This window comes from Asterias rubens, chromosome 3 (genome assembly GCF_902459465.1).
Source record: "Asterias rubens chromosome 3, eAstRub1.3, whole genome shotgun sequence".
In the NCBI taxonomy this organism is placed as follows: Eukaryota; Metazoa; Echinodermata; class Asteroidea; order Forcipulatida; family Asteriidae; genus Asterias; species Asterias rubens.
Genome location: NC_047064.1, coordinates 10408904 through 10423666, shown reverse-complemented (window position 1 = coordinate 10423666; position 14763 = coordinate 10408904). Strand labels below are relative to the sequence as shown.

Here is a 14763-nt window from a genome sequence, read left to right as displayed (position 1 = left end):
TCATGTCAAAGGAATACATGTACCAGGGCCCATTTCATAAACTCTTGCTTTGCTAAAATAAGTTGCAAGCCAAAAAACCATGTAGTTCTGATTGCTGTGTCTCATTTCTAGCTCAGTAAAGAAATTTGCGAAGCAGGATTTTCTGCATAACAGTTTTCTGAAATTTGGCCAAGCAGATGTAAGTCAACCCAAACATTCAGACCCAATATGCAAAGCAATGTCTTTATTAGCAGTTTTAACACCCCCACGTGACATGATCTCCACCAATAGGAATAGCGAAACCGTGGTATTTATGAATAAATAATTCAGAGTTTTGTTTCCATCCTGCAGGAAAGAAGCCATGACTAGTCTCCAGTCGAGACTTCATTTTGTTGTGACATCAGTCTACCAGCTTGGTAACTGGATTCCTACTGTGTTACAGCAGTGGGCGTGTCAAGATCATGGGTGTGGCTTAAAGCAGGTGGTCTTTCAGAGGAAAGCTTCTTATCCATATCTTGACCTTCATGATCAGATGGGTGAGTCGTTCAAGTAATCCTAGTCTGAATAGGGTTGCTGCTTTAAAATCTCAGTAACTGCAGGGATGTGATTTCTCCTCCCCCTCCCCAAAAGAAGAAAAAAAAAAACATATAAGATCAAATTTATAAAAACCTGAAGAGAAACCAAATATAATGCGTCAGATTGCAGAGTAGGGCTTTTAAAACCAAGGAGAAATGTATGTAAAAAGCAGGCTTCGCTCGAAGCTTTCACGCTTTGTGCTCATAGGTTTTTTTTTCAACAGCCTATCACTTCCCTGAGTTATTGTTTGTAATAATAGTTTGAGTTGAACAAAGACGAATATAACGGAGTGGGATTAATAAACCTCTCTAGGAAATTTCTCTTGTTCAACCCAAATTATTAAACAAAAATCTTGGTTAGTTTTTGTTGTGCTGTATTTTTTAATTATTTTAATAAAAAGTCACATATCCTCTTTCCTGCTGTTGTAACATAAACTTTAGTGTGATCCCTGGCTAAACGGCAGTAACAGGTTGAACAAACATAATATTAACAAAGATAGGGAAACTGCCAACATTTGTGTTAGACATCTCAATTGGTAGAGTGCCGACATGTTAATCTATGGATGTTGTAGGTTCATATCCCACTCACATAAATTTCTTTGTGAGGTTTTTTTCACAGAACTCGTGGGGGGGGGAGTTTGCAGTGTGTAATAGGCATCAATGTTAGGGCAAATACAAATTATATTCTTTATCCCTGATGCAAAAATTAACCACTATTTTATTTCTGAAGTAGATCTGTCCTGGAATCAGCCGTTAATCATGAAGCGTCTTGATGCGAGATATGACTGGCTGCCCTCCCCAGCTGGATTTGGTAATAAATCAACGCCTGTAGCGCTCTCTGGAGACGGTTGTCAGCAAGATGCCAGTGTTAATGCGACGATCGCTGTGGTATCGGCTGATGGATGCAGCTTCTCGAAAAAGGTAAGTCGCTAAGTGAACAGATTTCTTCACGACACACTGACTCACAACTACATCAACAACATACCAATTTTAATGCTTATTTTGATATGTTATTTATGTGTACCCCCAAGAGAGCTGAGAAAGATTACAGGAATGCTATTGGCCCAATGACCAGGGCACTCAGGCCTTCATTTTAATAAATGGGTGGAGAGCTGTAGTCTGTACACCGCTCTCCTTAAATCAAGAAAGTGAATAAGGAGAGTGATTTGGTATGCAACAAAACCCAAGTTTTCCAAGGGAAAAAACAAACAAAAATTGTGTGCACTTTAAATGTTGTCACTGCCAACTCCAAGATTCAAGCCTCTAATTTTAGGGTTTTGAAAATGCTCTTGTTAAATTTGTAAGGAGCAGTTTTTTTTTGCTCTCCTTCGAAAACATTAAGGAACGCGAGCGAGATCGTGCTCCTTTAAAATGAAGGTCTGGGCACTAATGTAAAGCACATTAATACGTTTTGTAAAAAGTTAAGAGCCTTGGGCCTTTCTTTTCATATGGAAAGATTACATTTCGTGTCAAAGTTTCAACATAAATCCAAGAGTTTTAAAAGTAACAGCTGACAAGTTTTGAGATGTGCCCCCCTTTCATTATATCAAAAAATTGTTAAATATTAGACAGTGCAATCTCCATAAAATACAAGATTTTATGCTTTCTTCCATTGAGCTGTGTACAAATCGTGCCTGCAGGAAATCCAGGCTTGGTGGCTCATTTGTAAACACTAGGCCATGAAACAATAACCAACCCTGACACTTTGTTGTAGATCTCCACAATGGGGTCGTCTGGGGCTAGTGCTGTTATTGTGTATGCCAACCCAGATCAACCTGTGCAGGATATGAACTGCAATGGGGACGAGTGTGATCACCCTCCAGAGATACCAGCTACCATGGTACCCTACAGCCAACAGTTACTAGACAGGTCAGTAATGTCATCTCTCTTTTAAAGACACTGGACAGTAGTGCTGGGCGAATAGTGAAATTTTGGTATTCGGTTACCGCTGGCCAACTATCCGAAATTAACCGGATATTCGAATAGTTTTTTTCGCCGCTAGAGGGCGCTGTTCGTTTGTGAATGAGACCTTATGGGCGGATTGATATTGGTTTTAGACAGTGTCACTCGGTTCATTCATAAAAATAACCGGATCTAATTTAAAGATGGCGATTTGCTAATTCTTTTCATCGTAATTGACTCTACGTGAAGGAAAACTTTGGTAATCTTTGAACAAATTACGTCAGAAATGTCATTGTTTTAACTCTTCACGGAGGTAAGCATAGTTAAACACTTAATTTATGCTGTTTTATGTTGTCTTAATAGAAGTTTCTTAAGGATTCAGACAAAACATTCCTATCAGTTGTTGCTCGACGTCTGCGGATGATATTAAAGAATATCCGGTTACTTGGTTGTAATTACAGAACTATCCGGTTTATAAAAAGGTACTCGCGCCCATTGCGGATATCCGGTTAAGAAAAGGTATTCGCGGTTATGGACAGGAAAACCTATTCGAATAATTCGCCCAGGCCTACTGGACACGATTGGTAATTGTCAAAGACCAGTCTTCTCACTTGGTGTATCTCGACATATGCATAAAATAACAAACCTGTGAAAATTTGAACTCATTTGGTTGTCAAAGTTGCAAGATAATAATGGAAGAAAACATACCCTTGTCACACAAAGTTGTGTGCTTTCATATGAGTGATTTCGAGGCCTCATACGTGAGATACAAAATGAATTCAAGTATTTTACCGAGAAATGACTTATGAGGACTTATGTCACTTCAGAGGGAGCCGTTTCTCAACATGTTTTTTTTTATACTATCAACAGCTCTCCATTGCTCGATACCAAGTAAGTTTTTATGGTAACATTTATTTTGAGTAATTACCAATAGTGTTCAGTGCCTTTAAGTCCATTACGGCGTTCACCATGCTGTGGTGGTCCGAAATCTCTCTCCAAGCCTCCCTTCCCTGTCCAGAGCTGTTGTCGTTAGCTCTTACTGCATTGTCTGTCTTTATGGTGCACGAATGTTGTTAATCCACCTAACTTCGGTCTTCCTCTTCCAGCACGACCAGCCACACACCCTTCAATGCACTGCTTCTGAAGATTTCCCCCGTCTCTCCTTTTAATATGCCCAAAATACTCCAGCTTCTTCTTCAGTGTAATGTTAACTAAGCTTTTGTGAATTTTGTTCCTGAAGGGGCACAGCAATTTTCTTCTGGTAAAGAGCAAAATGTAAATTTGTATTTGAACATTGCAAAGGGCACTACAGCAAAAGCAAAGGGCTCCACGGTAACTGCTGTGGGTTATTTCGTGGCCTCATTCTTAATTTGGCCATTAAACTGATTACATGTATGTCTACTCACTTATAATGACTGTACTATACTAAGGTCTTGTGCACAAGGATACGGTGATCGTGTAAGAGTGGTTTAATGTTTGTCTTAAACACACAAGTATCTTTAAACAAAGTAACATCCTTAGCCATTTAAGCATGCCCCTTTTCATCTGCTCTCCCAAACCAGGTTAAAGACAACCAAGTTGTCGGTATCCTTCCAGACCACACCTACGAACACATTTTACTTTGGGATTGATGGAGAAGGGCTCCTTGCTGAGATGGGTTGGTTACTCTACCCATCGTTCAAGTTCTTCAACTGGCAAGCTCAGTGGTAAATATCAAACTGTTGAGACTTTTGGGATTTGAGACATTGCATGCTGAGGTACTATCTTCTCCCGGGTAGATAGGTTTATGAAGAATTTATTTAGCAATGTTCAAGAATAATAATAAGAGATGGTCCTTGTGATTGATTAGCTTAGTGTGCTACATATTTGGCAACAAGCGCTGTATACTCCCCAGGGAGCTGTGGTGTTTTTAAAAGAAACGATTTCAGGCCCAGTGACCAGGGGTAATAATAGGGACTTTTCGTTTTCGACGACGGATGGTTCTGCGACGGTTGTTCAGCTAAACGTTGTCGCTTTCAGCACAACGAAGATTCATCCCAAGTACTGTCGTAGAAACTGAGGGACGACCGTCCTCAAAGCCGACGCATGCGCAGATGACGCCAAATGTCATCTTTACCGTCGCAGCCATCCGTCGTCGAAAACGAAAAGTCCCTAATATGGCTTTTGAGACGCCCTTTGGTTGTATAAAATGCTATATAAAAAACAACTATTATTATTATTATTAGTATTAAGACACAGAGATTGTTGTTTTGGGCACTGGGCTTTATTGTTTTCTCCAAAAACTTGTATGGATGCCCTCTTTGTTCAGAGTGTGACTCGGCTGTCTCTGGACCGTAACCCACGGCCGGTAATCGCTGGAACTTTGCACTTTGTGTAGATGCTGAGAACAAAGATATAAATTGTGGCGGCCATTTGTGTCGTGGTTGAGCGGTCAAGCGAACTTGACTTGGGCTTTGGTGTTTCTGATCAGTAGAGTGTGGGTTAGAGTCCCTGTCGTGGTGCTTTTGGCAAGACTGTGCTTCATCCTTTGGTTGAATCGTAAAGATCCAAAGTGTTGTGTAATGCAAGTGCATTTAGTGTGTATACATTTTTTGTTGATTATTTTTGTGTACAATATACATTGCCAGATTTTGCTTTCTTTGTTATACTTGTATAACAGTGTTTTTTTCCCCCTTGTATAAAGGTTAGGGTGTCTGCTTTTCATAAATTGGTTTCTGTAATGTTACGGTGTATCTATTATGTGATACATTTATGGATTTTGAGGCTGTATTGTATGCATTTTGATGGAACTCTTATTGTTTGGTTTTAGATGTATCTTTTATCATGTTTCACCTTCCCTCCAGCACTATATTAATGTGTATTACACACGTGCTTGTGTGATAACTGAATATATACAAACCGATTATTATTATTGTTATGATTTTATTGACATATAACTCGAGGCATAACAAATTATTTGGTTTGTGGTAACACCATGTGTGTATCTACTTGCCAGGTAGAGTTTGTTCTTTAGAGAACTGTCTTTCTTTATTCTACTACCGCGGAGTAGATTTATTGGATTGTTCGGGAGACTTCTCAGTTCTGAAAAGAACTTTCCTGCTTTTGAACTACTACTTAGTGTTTATTATTATTAACACTGGATGCATTCTGTTGCACACAGACCGTGATACAGATGCCATTCTAGCAAATAAATGGCTCTGATATTAATGAATGTATTTATTATTTTGAATAATTTGTGACAGGTTCAACTTCAAGTCATCCTTGCTGCATAACCTGTCGAGTGAAGCTCTCATAGTGCCAGTCATCAATAATTCCATCATGCAAGGAGAGGACGGGATCGTAGCTACCATCAAGCTACCATCAAATGATGGTCAGTTAATAAACCCCAGCCGTGACACTTGTGTCCTTAAGCAAGACACTTAACCATTGCTTCCACCTTCTGTGTTGTGTAACGCATGTAAAAGAAAAAGGGGGGAAAAAGTGCACTTATTGAAAAGAGAAGAAGTTCGCCCATGTGTTCATGGCTGTGGCTGCTAAATGTGCCAAAGGTGCTACATAATTGGGTTTCAGAATTCATCACTTCAATAACCCAGATCTTTCTGAAAGTTTGTTTATACTTTAGCCCCTTGAGTACCTTGTTTGGATGATACTTATGCTATATAAGACTTCGATATTAAATGATGAAAACCGAAATGTCCTACAAGTTTGACTACAATAATAATATAAAAAAGTTTTTATATACCATATTTTCCTGCGGATAAGACGCCCGGCGGACAAGGCGCAGGACCCTTAAGGGTAGTGCTTTTCACACCCGAAGGGCATCTCAAAGTGCTTCCAACATTATTACCCCTGGTCACTGGGCCTTCATTCATTCATTAAATCATCTCAGCTCCCTGGGGCGTATACAGCCTGTGCTGCCAAATATGCCGTCTCAGCTAAACTAGTCACAAGAACCATATCTGCCCTTACAGGTACCCATTTACCCCTGGGTGGAGAGAAGCAATAGGAGACTTTCCAACGCTAGGCGGCAGCAGACATACCGGGTAAATTTCCATTGTTTACGTAGTTCTGAACATGCGCATAATTCTGAGAACAATGGATTTACCCGGTAAGTCTGCTGCCCTCTATCGTCCCAGAAAGTCTCCCATTATAGTTAAGTGTCTTGCACAGGGACATAGAGTATCACGACCGATACTCAAACCCACACTCTGCCGAACAGAAGCACCAGAGCTTGAGTTAGGTGCTCTTATCCGCTCGGCCACGACACCCCTTATTCAGTATGGTCGGTAGCTGCATCAAAGGGCGTGTTAGTGACCTTTGGATCAGAAAGAAGTTTCTGACATTTTGAAAACAACGCTAGCGTGGAAGCAAGTCGGTAACCAGAAACTGTTTATGACCTAGGCACATATTTTGAAAATTAATGCTGCCTTTAAATAAATATCAGGCCTGTGGTCTTTATAATTTTATAAACATTACTAGATTGGTGTGCTTCATTTTTTTAAAACTTTGTTTGAACAATTCTGTTTTTGTTACTTTGTAGAAACCTTCATCTTGAAACCAAACAGAACCAACTGACTTTATTTATTATGTCATTTGTTCTTTTAAAGGCAGTGGACACTATTGGTAATTACTCAAATAATTATTCGCATAAGACCTTACTTGGTGAAGAGTAATGGGGAGATGTTGATTGTGAGAAACGGCTCCCTCTGAAGAGACATAGTTTTTGAGAAAGAAGTATTGTTCCACGAATTTGATTTTGAGACCTCAGATTTAGAATTTGAGGTCCCGAAATCAACCATCTAAAAGCACACAACTTTGTGTGACAAGGGTGTTTTTTTTCTTTTATTATTATCTCGCAACTTTTACAACCAATTGAGCTCAAATTTTCACAGGTTTGTTGTTTTATGCATATGTTGAGGTACACCAAGTGAGAAGACCGGTCTTTGACAATTTCCAATAGTGTCCAGTGTCTTTAAAATCGAAGTAAGTTTTTGATTGTTACATAAAAATCATGTCTTTTCCCTATCCCTCTTTTTTCCCACTCTCTTTCTATAGAAATGGCCAAGTATAACAAGTTTGAGCTAGATGCATCCCTATCCTGCCCGGGCACAAGGGACGAGGAATGCCCACCCTGGGATCACACGGTGCAACTCTACCTCTGCTGTAATGAAACATCCCAATTATGTGGCATGGAACTAGGCAGGTGGATAACTCCATTCAGAAGGTGAGGGGTGTCAATTTGAAAAGTTTAAACAGTACCATTACAGATGCACTCTCGATCTAAGTCATAATCATCTCATTGTTCAGACAGAAGTCCGAGTTGGGGGGGGGGTGCTGTCATGATCAAAGCAGGTCCGTGGCTGTGCATGGAATTATGACCTCTCACCCAGTTATAATTCTACAAGTGCACGCCGCGCCCTCCCTCATCAGTATCATATATGTGGCCTGATGACAAGTCCACCACCAATTGCAGAAACTTTGACAACTGTTTATAAGACTGTCGCTGCATGCTGCAGAAGAGTTTTGCATGTTTTATTGCATCCTCTAAATGTAGACTGGTTGAGAATGAAGAACTGTCTTTGTTAAGCCCGGTTCATACTTCCTGCAAATGCGAAGCGAGTGTTGACGTCACAAATTCGCAACGAATAATTCGCAGCAGTTCAACTCTGCTCTTCTCACTTGGGAATAATATGTGAATGGAGGGTTGTGACGTCAAATTCGCGTCAAATTCGCTTCGCATTCGCATTTGCATGAAGTATGAACCGGGCTTGGGGCAACATCATCAAAGCTTCCTTAAAGCCGTTCTTAGGAATTCAATACTGTCAAACCTTCATTAGAAAGAGCAATGTTTTGAAAGAGGTTCCGCTTAGTAAGAGAATATTCTAAAGTCCAAAAATCTTATTTCTGCTGTGTGTTTCATTGTTTTGCTGTCCTCTTATAACAACGTTCCTGTTACAAAGAGGTATTTGGCCAGTCCCTGTCACCTTGTTATAACGAGGGTTCACTAGAGTTAATAATTCTGTTCCATTCTGTGTTCTTACCAACTTAGGCGTATTGGTCGTTGGTTAACCGATGTGACACCTCTACTGCCAGGCCTGACATCTAGCAGCTGTACACTCACCATGAAGACTGTAGCATGGGCCAAAGCCTGGAAGCCATCCCTCAATTTACGCTTCTCAGTAGATTCAGCAGCAGGTATGGAAGCCAACGTAGGGCTAGGTAGCTTAGTTGGTAGAGTGCCGGCACGTAAATCCGGAGGTTTTTGGTTCAATTCCCACCCTAGTCAATATTTCTTTGTTCAACCTCAATTCTTAAGAATATTAATAAGTGTCATATTTATAATAGTGTACATTTATAACCCACATGTCTCCTTAAAAAGTGCCCATTTATGGCGGCAATCTATCGAATATGTTGGAGCTTGATTGTTGCAAGCGTTTTTTATGAAATGAAGCAACAATTTTACAAACGCCATGAAAGGGATATAAGTTGAAGTGGCACATATTGCTGCCAGACCATGCCAGAAACACTGGGGCAAACCCTTCCCATTTTGGTAAGTTAACTGGGTTCTTTTATGTGCATTACACAACACACAGGACCAACAGCTTTACATCCCACCTGAAGGGCTAAGCAATAATGATGAGGTGCCTTGCTATTAAAGGCACAAGTGTCAAGATCGGGAATCGAACCCACCCATTTTGCTGATCCGAAACAACAGAGCTCTCTACCACAACACACCACTGAAAGATCAGTCTGTTAAACTATATTTTTGTGCCATATTTATGATAATGTATCTCTTTGATTTTTGCAGTAGTCAAACCCTTCAACATCACTCCGCTCTTCCAAGGTGGGACATTTGACAAGAACTACAACAAGAACTATAAACCATTCTATTTCACAATTTCTTCGGATATTAAAAAGGTGGGTTAAAGCCAAAATCAGGATAATGGCATTCATCACTCCTGGTGCATAATAGGAAATTATGATTTTAGATTTATGTGTACTGTAAAGTATATGAATTATTACTCTTTTTATGAGCAAGGTCTGGGAGGGCACATTTTTTTAAATGAAAGTTTTGTATAACTTTTGCGTTTCCCTGGACGGCCTCTGCTTGTTTGAATAATTCTTGTATTGCCCGAAGAATTAAAAATAAAATAAAACAAATGTGACTTCAAGTGGAAATTTCTATCCAAATAGCAGGCTCAGGTCTTTAATGTCGATAGTGCAGTTAGTATGGAATTCATAAAATTGGTAAAAATGTTAATTTTGGAGCTCCAAGTAAATTGAGGTTGTGATTCAAGAGTGTTCTCTTAAAGTAATTGTTGGCCAAAAAAGAACTGTCAGTTTCTCTGAAAAACATTTACTTTTTCCAACTAACATTAAAAAAACATTTGTAAATTTTCCATGTGAGTATTATGAGTGTAATTGCACTTAACGACCGTATAGCTTTAAGTCGAAAACATGATCTCTTCTAGCGCTTTTACTTTTTATACTATTTCCATTTTGTAATGTGAATATTGTGCCTTTTAATTTCAATTTGATGTATCCATATTCTTTTTTTTAAATTTTCTATCAAAACATTGTTCTGTGTATTTAATGCCCTCAACGTTTGTCTGTTTCTTTATAATTGTAGCATCAGAGGATCAACCTCTGATATTATTTAAGCTAACTTGTTTTGAAATTTGTTGTTAAAGCTGATGGTCCGTTTGTGTCATCATGATTGTTTTAGTTATTGTACCTTTGTATCATTTTCCGTAAAACAAATAAATGACATAATTGAAAAGGAATGAGGGGTGTTGTTTCAGCAGATGATGTGTGAACATGACTCAGACTGGCACACTGCTGTTTTTGTTGTCAATCAAATTGCCTGTCCAGTTTTCAGGACTCATCTTTTTAAACAGCAACTCCTTTTTTCTGCAAATTTGTAACTTATCCCTCTTAGGCTTAAAATAATTGTATATAAAGGGACACACCGGCCGAATTGGGCTATTTGTGCTACAAAATAGACTAAGAAATGAATTCAATGGTCTTCCAGGAATGAAGAAGAACAGTCTCTAAAAAAAAAAATCTAATTTTGCCGTTTTTGAGCATTTTAAAACAAAAACAAAGGTCGCGTGATTGTTCTAACCAAAAAGTGGTTCAAACAATCATGTGACCTTCCGGGCTAGTTTTAGTTCTAGCCGTCAAAAAGTAACTTACCAAACCGACCCCCCCCCCCCCCCCTCCGACTTTTCATAGCACAAGGGTTTTTTTCAATACGGTCTATTACACAATCTTAGAAACATATCTGACAGTAACATTTCTCAAATTCAAATTTAGGGCCATAGCAACTGTTATCTTATAACCAGACTACTCCCATAGAAAAACCTACAAAAATAACCTATATGTAAGCCTATACTTTGAACTTTGTAGGCCTACTGTCTAATTATGTTTTTCCAGTGTAAATAGTAATATCATAAAATAATTCAACTGTTTGATTTGTTCAATTTGATCTAAAACTAATCCTTGTTTTCAATTTGATGATTTCAGGTGCAGGTTTATGCAGTGATTACAGGCCATGGTAGCGATAATAACGGCTGCGGAGAATTCTGTGTTACATCACATCATTTCATTGTCAATGGACATCCTAATAATATCACATTTGATAATGCAGGTAGGTTTTAAAGACACTGACATGGACACTTGGTAATTGTCAAAGACCAGTCTTCTCACTTGGTGTATCTCAACATATGCATAAAATAACAACCCTGTGAAAATTTGAGCTCAATTGGTCGTCGAAGTTGCGAGATAATAATGAAAGAAAAAACATCCTTGTAACATGAAGTTGCGTGCTTTAAGACGCTTGATTTCGAGACCTCAAAATCTAATTCTGAGGTCTCAAAATCAAATTCGTGGAAAATTAGTTCTTTCTCAAAAACTATGTCACTTCAGAGGGAGTCGTTTCTCACAATGTTTTATACTGTCAACCTCTCCCCATTACTCATTACCAAGTAAGGTTTTATGCTATCAATTATTTTGAGTAATTACCAATAGTGTCCACGACCTTCATCAATCCCTTCAAAACAGGCCTTTGAATTCGAGTTGAAAAATCTAGACTGCTGCTGTCGATTTCACCAAACTCTTCTTAACTTAGGATTAATCTTAGGACTAAGGACGAGTTAAGTTCTGAATCCATAGACGTTAGGACGCATTGAACCCTCTTTAAGTTAGGACGAGTTATGTACTCTACCTTACTCGAGATCGTTTTGTGAAGACGGCTGATGGGCTTGTGCTCACTGAACCCTATATACAGGACCAGAATCAAAATGAGCCATTAGGCTACTAGGATATTTGCATTATATAAGAACAAAGTATTATTATCTTCCCTTGTTTTTCTTTCTCAGTGCCATATAGGAGACTGAAACACACTAAAAAAAAGTATTGAGTTATTAAAATCGTCCTTTTCCTTCTTACATATTATTATTATATATTTTTTGGGGTGCAGAATGTTTGCTTGCTCCTATTTGGCTGGCAACAGACGAGGAATTGAACTGAAAAACTAAATTTTTGTCTGGAATGATTCAAACCATTTTCAAATCAACTTAATTTTCTGAAAACTATTAGATGTTGTATGACGTCTGTAAAATACTAACAATCATTTTGGTTCCCTTTGTCCCCTAGGTACACCTTTGGGTTGTGCCCTACGCACCCCTACAGGTGTTGAGCCTAATGAGCATGGTACCTGGCTGTACGGTCGGGACGGATGGTGTGATGGGCGGGAGGTGGACCCTTGGGTCTTTGATATTACTTTACAGACGGTGATCGGAGAGAATAAGATCTCTTACTTTGGTTGGTTTGACGGCAAGGATCCGAACCCCACCTCTAATCCAGGGAACATTATCATGTACTCTTATCTGGTCTTATATAAATAACTTTCTTGCTATGTAGAACTTCTCAGCATCTTGAGTCTCGAGTAGAATAATCCCTATATAGCTCGCGTAGGAAGCTTAACTTGGATAAAGAAACAAAAGATAAAGAAATGAAAAGGTTGTGCACTATTTACATTGTGCAAGACTGGGTTTACAGCATCCAAGAGCCAGCCAGAGGTCGTAGGACTCTAATTGCTGGCAGGGCAACCTGTTGGAATGCTGAGATGGATGGGGCATAGACTGCTGTAGAGGGTACATGTAGATGATTCCAGATCTTAGCTGTTTTTGGGAAGAATGAGAATTTGTATTGGTCGTTTGAGGCATCTGGTACATGTACATGTATATGGTATACTTGAGAGTGTGATCCCGTCTGGCAATGTATGTAGCTGGTTTGCTAGTCTTGGCGCAAGACGTTCTTGTTGAGTTGGTAAAACATCTATGGTCCCCCTACACACACTCAACCCTACAAACAAAGATTTTTAACAGTGCCCTCGTACAGATGTGGAGCGGTGGATCAAATATAGCAACCAAGAGAATTATTGTTTGTCACTGATGATAATAATTTTGGAGGCTAGTCATCTGTACCAGCAGCTGAGAAGCTGAATTGCGAAGGACGCGGCTACAACGTGTTCAAGAAGCAGACATGCAAGGCCTCCTTTAGCAGCCAACCACATTGACCCATGTGAACACAGAGCACAGCCTGAGATCGAAAGTGGAAAAACCGGAGGGCCCTGAGAAAAACCCTCATGGCATATGAGAGAAAGGTTGCACAACTCTACTCACATATGACCCTAGCCGGGTATGGAACCATGGTCACAAATGATAAGGATCTGTGTGTGCAATATATAATTTATAATATTGTTGAATACATCTGGTCTACTATAGTATATTTCTTGTATTGTTTTTCTGTTTTTCTGTTATTTAGTTCACCATTTTTGACTCAAAGTGCAACACTTCTTCAGGGTCAGTTTCCTTTGACTTGGCATTAGAAAAATTCATTTCAAAAAGTAGAAAGTCCCTTGAGGAATTTCAAGACGTCTGTCAGTAAAACTGCTCATAGGCGGAGGCTCTGCTTGTTCGCTGGCAAGACTACATGGTCCCAAGCTGGGAAATTGAACATGAGAGTTTAAAGAGGCCGGCACGCCAGGTAGTCAATGATAAAGGGCGTCAACATCAGAGAAATGTATCTGTATCATAGAGTCACTCCTTTGCTTAGTAAGTAATATTGTGTTGAAAGTTAACTGTTATATTTGGTTTGATGGGTTCTAGAGTATAAACGGAACGGACTCGCCATGTAATGATGTTCCCAAGAGGGTCGCCATGTTTGCACATGTCCTTTATTATCATCGTGTGCCAACTACAGTTTCACGAATGGAATTCAATGTGTAAGACAACTTGTACTTAGTGCATATTACAACATCAACTTGAATCTTGAATCTAGAATCTTGGATTGTTATACTCTCCTGAAAGCGTTGCTTTTGTCCTGAAAAGGGTGGGTTGCAAAACACATTTGTGCTACATGTAGTGCTGACAACATTGTGCTTATCAGGTTGTCAATTTGTCCTGAGAGAGATTTGAAGTGCCATCCCTCTTATAGCTGACAGGATTCTCTCTGGGACCCTGCAGATGTGTTTACAGTGACTGCAGAAGCCAAGGCTTGTGGAGTAACAGAAGATGGGTACTAGTTGTAACTGCACTTCTGTGACTGCCCCCAAGTGACCCACTCCACAAGCAGGGCACTGGGGGCTGACCTGGGTGAGCCCCTGGAATGACGTCAAAGCTATTCGAACGCACCGGGGGCAGACCGGGGTCGACCCAGGGAAGCTAAACGAACGCACCCATTATAGGGGACTAGGGATAGGCTCTCAGACTATTTTGTTCAGTTGCAAGATCTCCTAACGAGGGTGGAAGATGCCGATGTGTTGGTAAAAGAGTATATAGTATCAGGAGCCATCAGTCAAACTTTCACAGTTTGTTTTGTTTTATGCGTATGTTGGGATACCCCAAGTGAGGAAACCTCACTACCAATAGTCCAGGAGCCAAACTCCAAAATTTAGGTAAAGCGTGACCTTGAGTACAACTAAGATTTGTTTGCAGAAATATGTTCTTTGAGGTGTCTAGTGTGCAATGCCGATGCATGCCCAGCTGGCAGGGTTGAGCATATTTTTTTTTATTTATTTGAAATCACTTTTCTCATAATATGTTTGTGTACAAACACTCATCAATGTGTTTTATTTGAAAAGGTGTCCAGTGCCTTTAACACAGACTGAGTGTACCAACTTTATACTAACCCTATATCGTGGCTTTAGGAATCTTGGAATGTCAATCTGAAATGAAATTTCTAAATAAACAAAAAAATTGTTGTATATTTTCTTTTTCATATTTAGCAATATTTTTTTTTT

The 14763-nt window shown here is 39.4% G+C and overlaps 1 protein-coding gene across 2 annotated transcripts in view; it reads left to right on the top strand.

The window, feature by feature from the left end:
* Window positions 1-14763, top strand: part of LOC117288432 — a 19993-nt gene extending 5230 nt beyond the window's left edge. The window contains exons 3-13 of one of the 2 annotated variants that reach the window (XM_033769290.1): window positions 331-515; window positions 1288-1475; window positions 2269-2423; window positions 3327-3347; window positions 4019-4162; window positions 5699-5826; window positions 7512-7680; window positions 8506-8651; window positions 9265-9374; window positions 10983-11106; window positions 12114-14763. In XM_033769290.1, the coding sequence (XP_033625181.1) occupies window positions 331-515; window positions 1288-1475; window positions 2269-2423; window positions 3327-3347; window positions 4019-4162; window positions 5699-5826; window positions 7512-7680; window positions 8506-8651; window positions 9265-9374; window positions 10983-11106; window positions 12114-12364 (1621 nt within the window). In that variant the 3' untranslated portion in view covers window positions 12365-14763. The remainder of the gene's footprint in view (window positions 1-330; window positions 516-1287; window positions 1476-2268; window positions 2424-3326; window positions 3348-4018; window positions 4163-5698; window positions 5827-7511; window positions 7681-8505; window positions 8652-9264; window positions 9375-10982; window positions 11107-12113) is intronic. The other variant, XM_033769291.1, reaches the window with a different exon arrangement.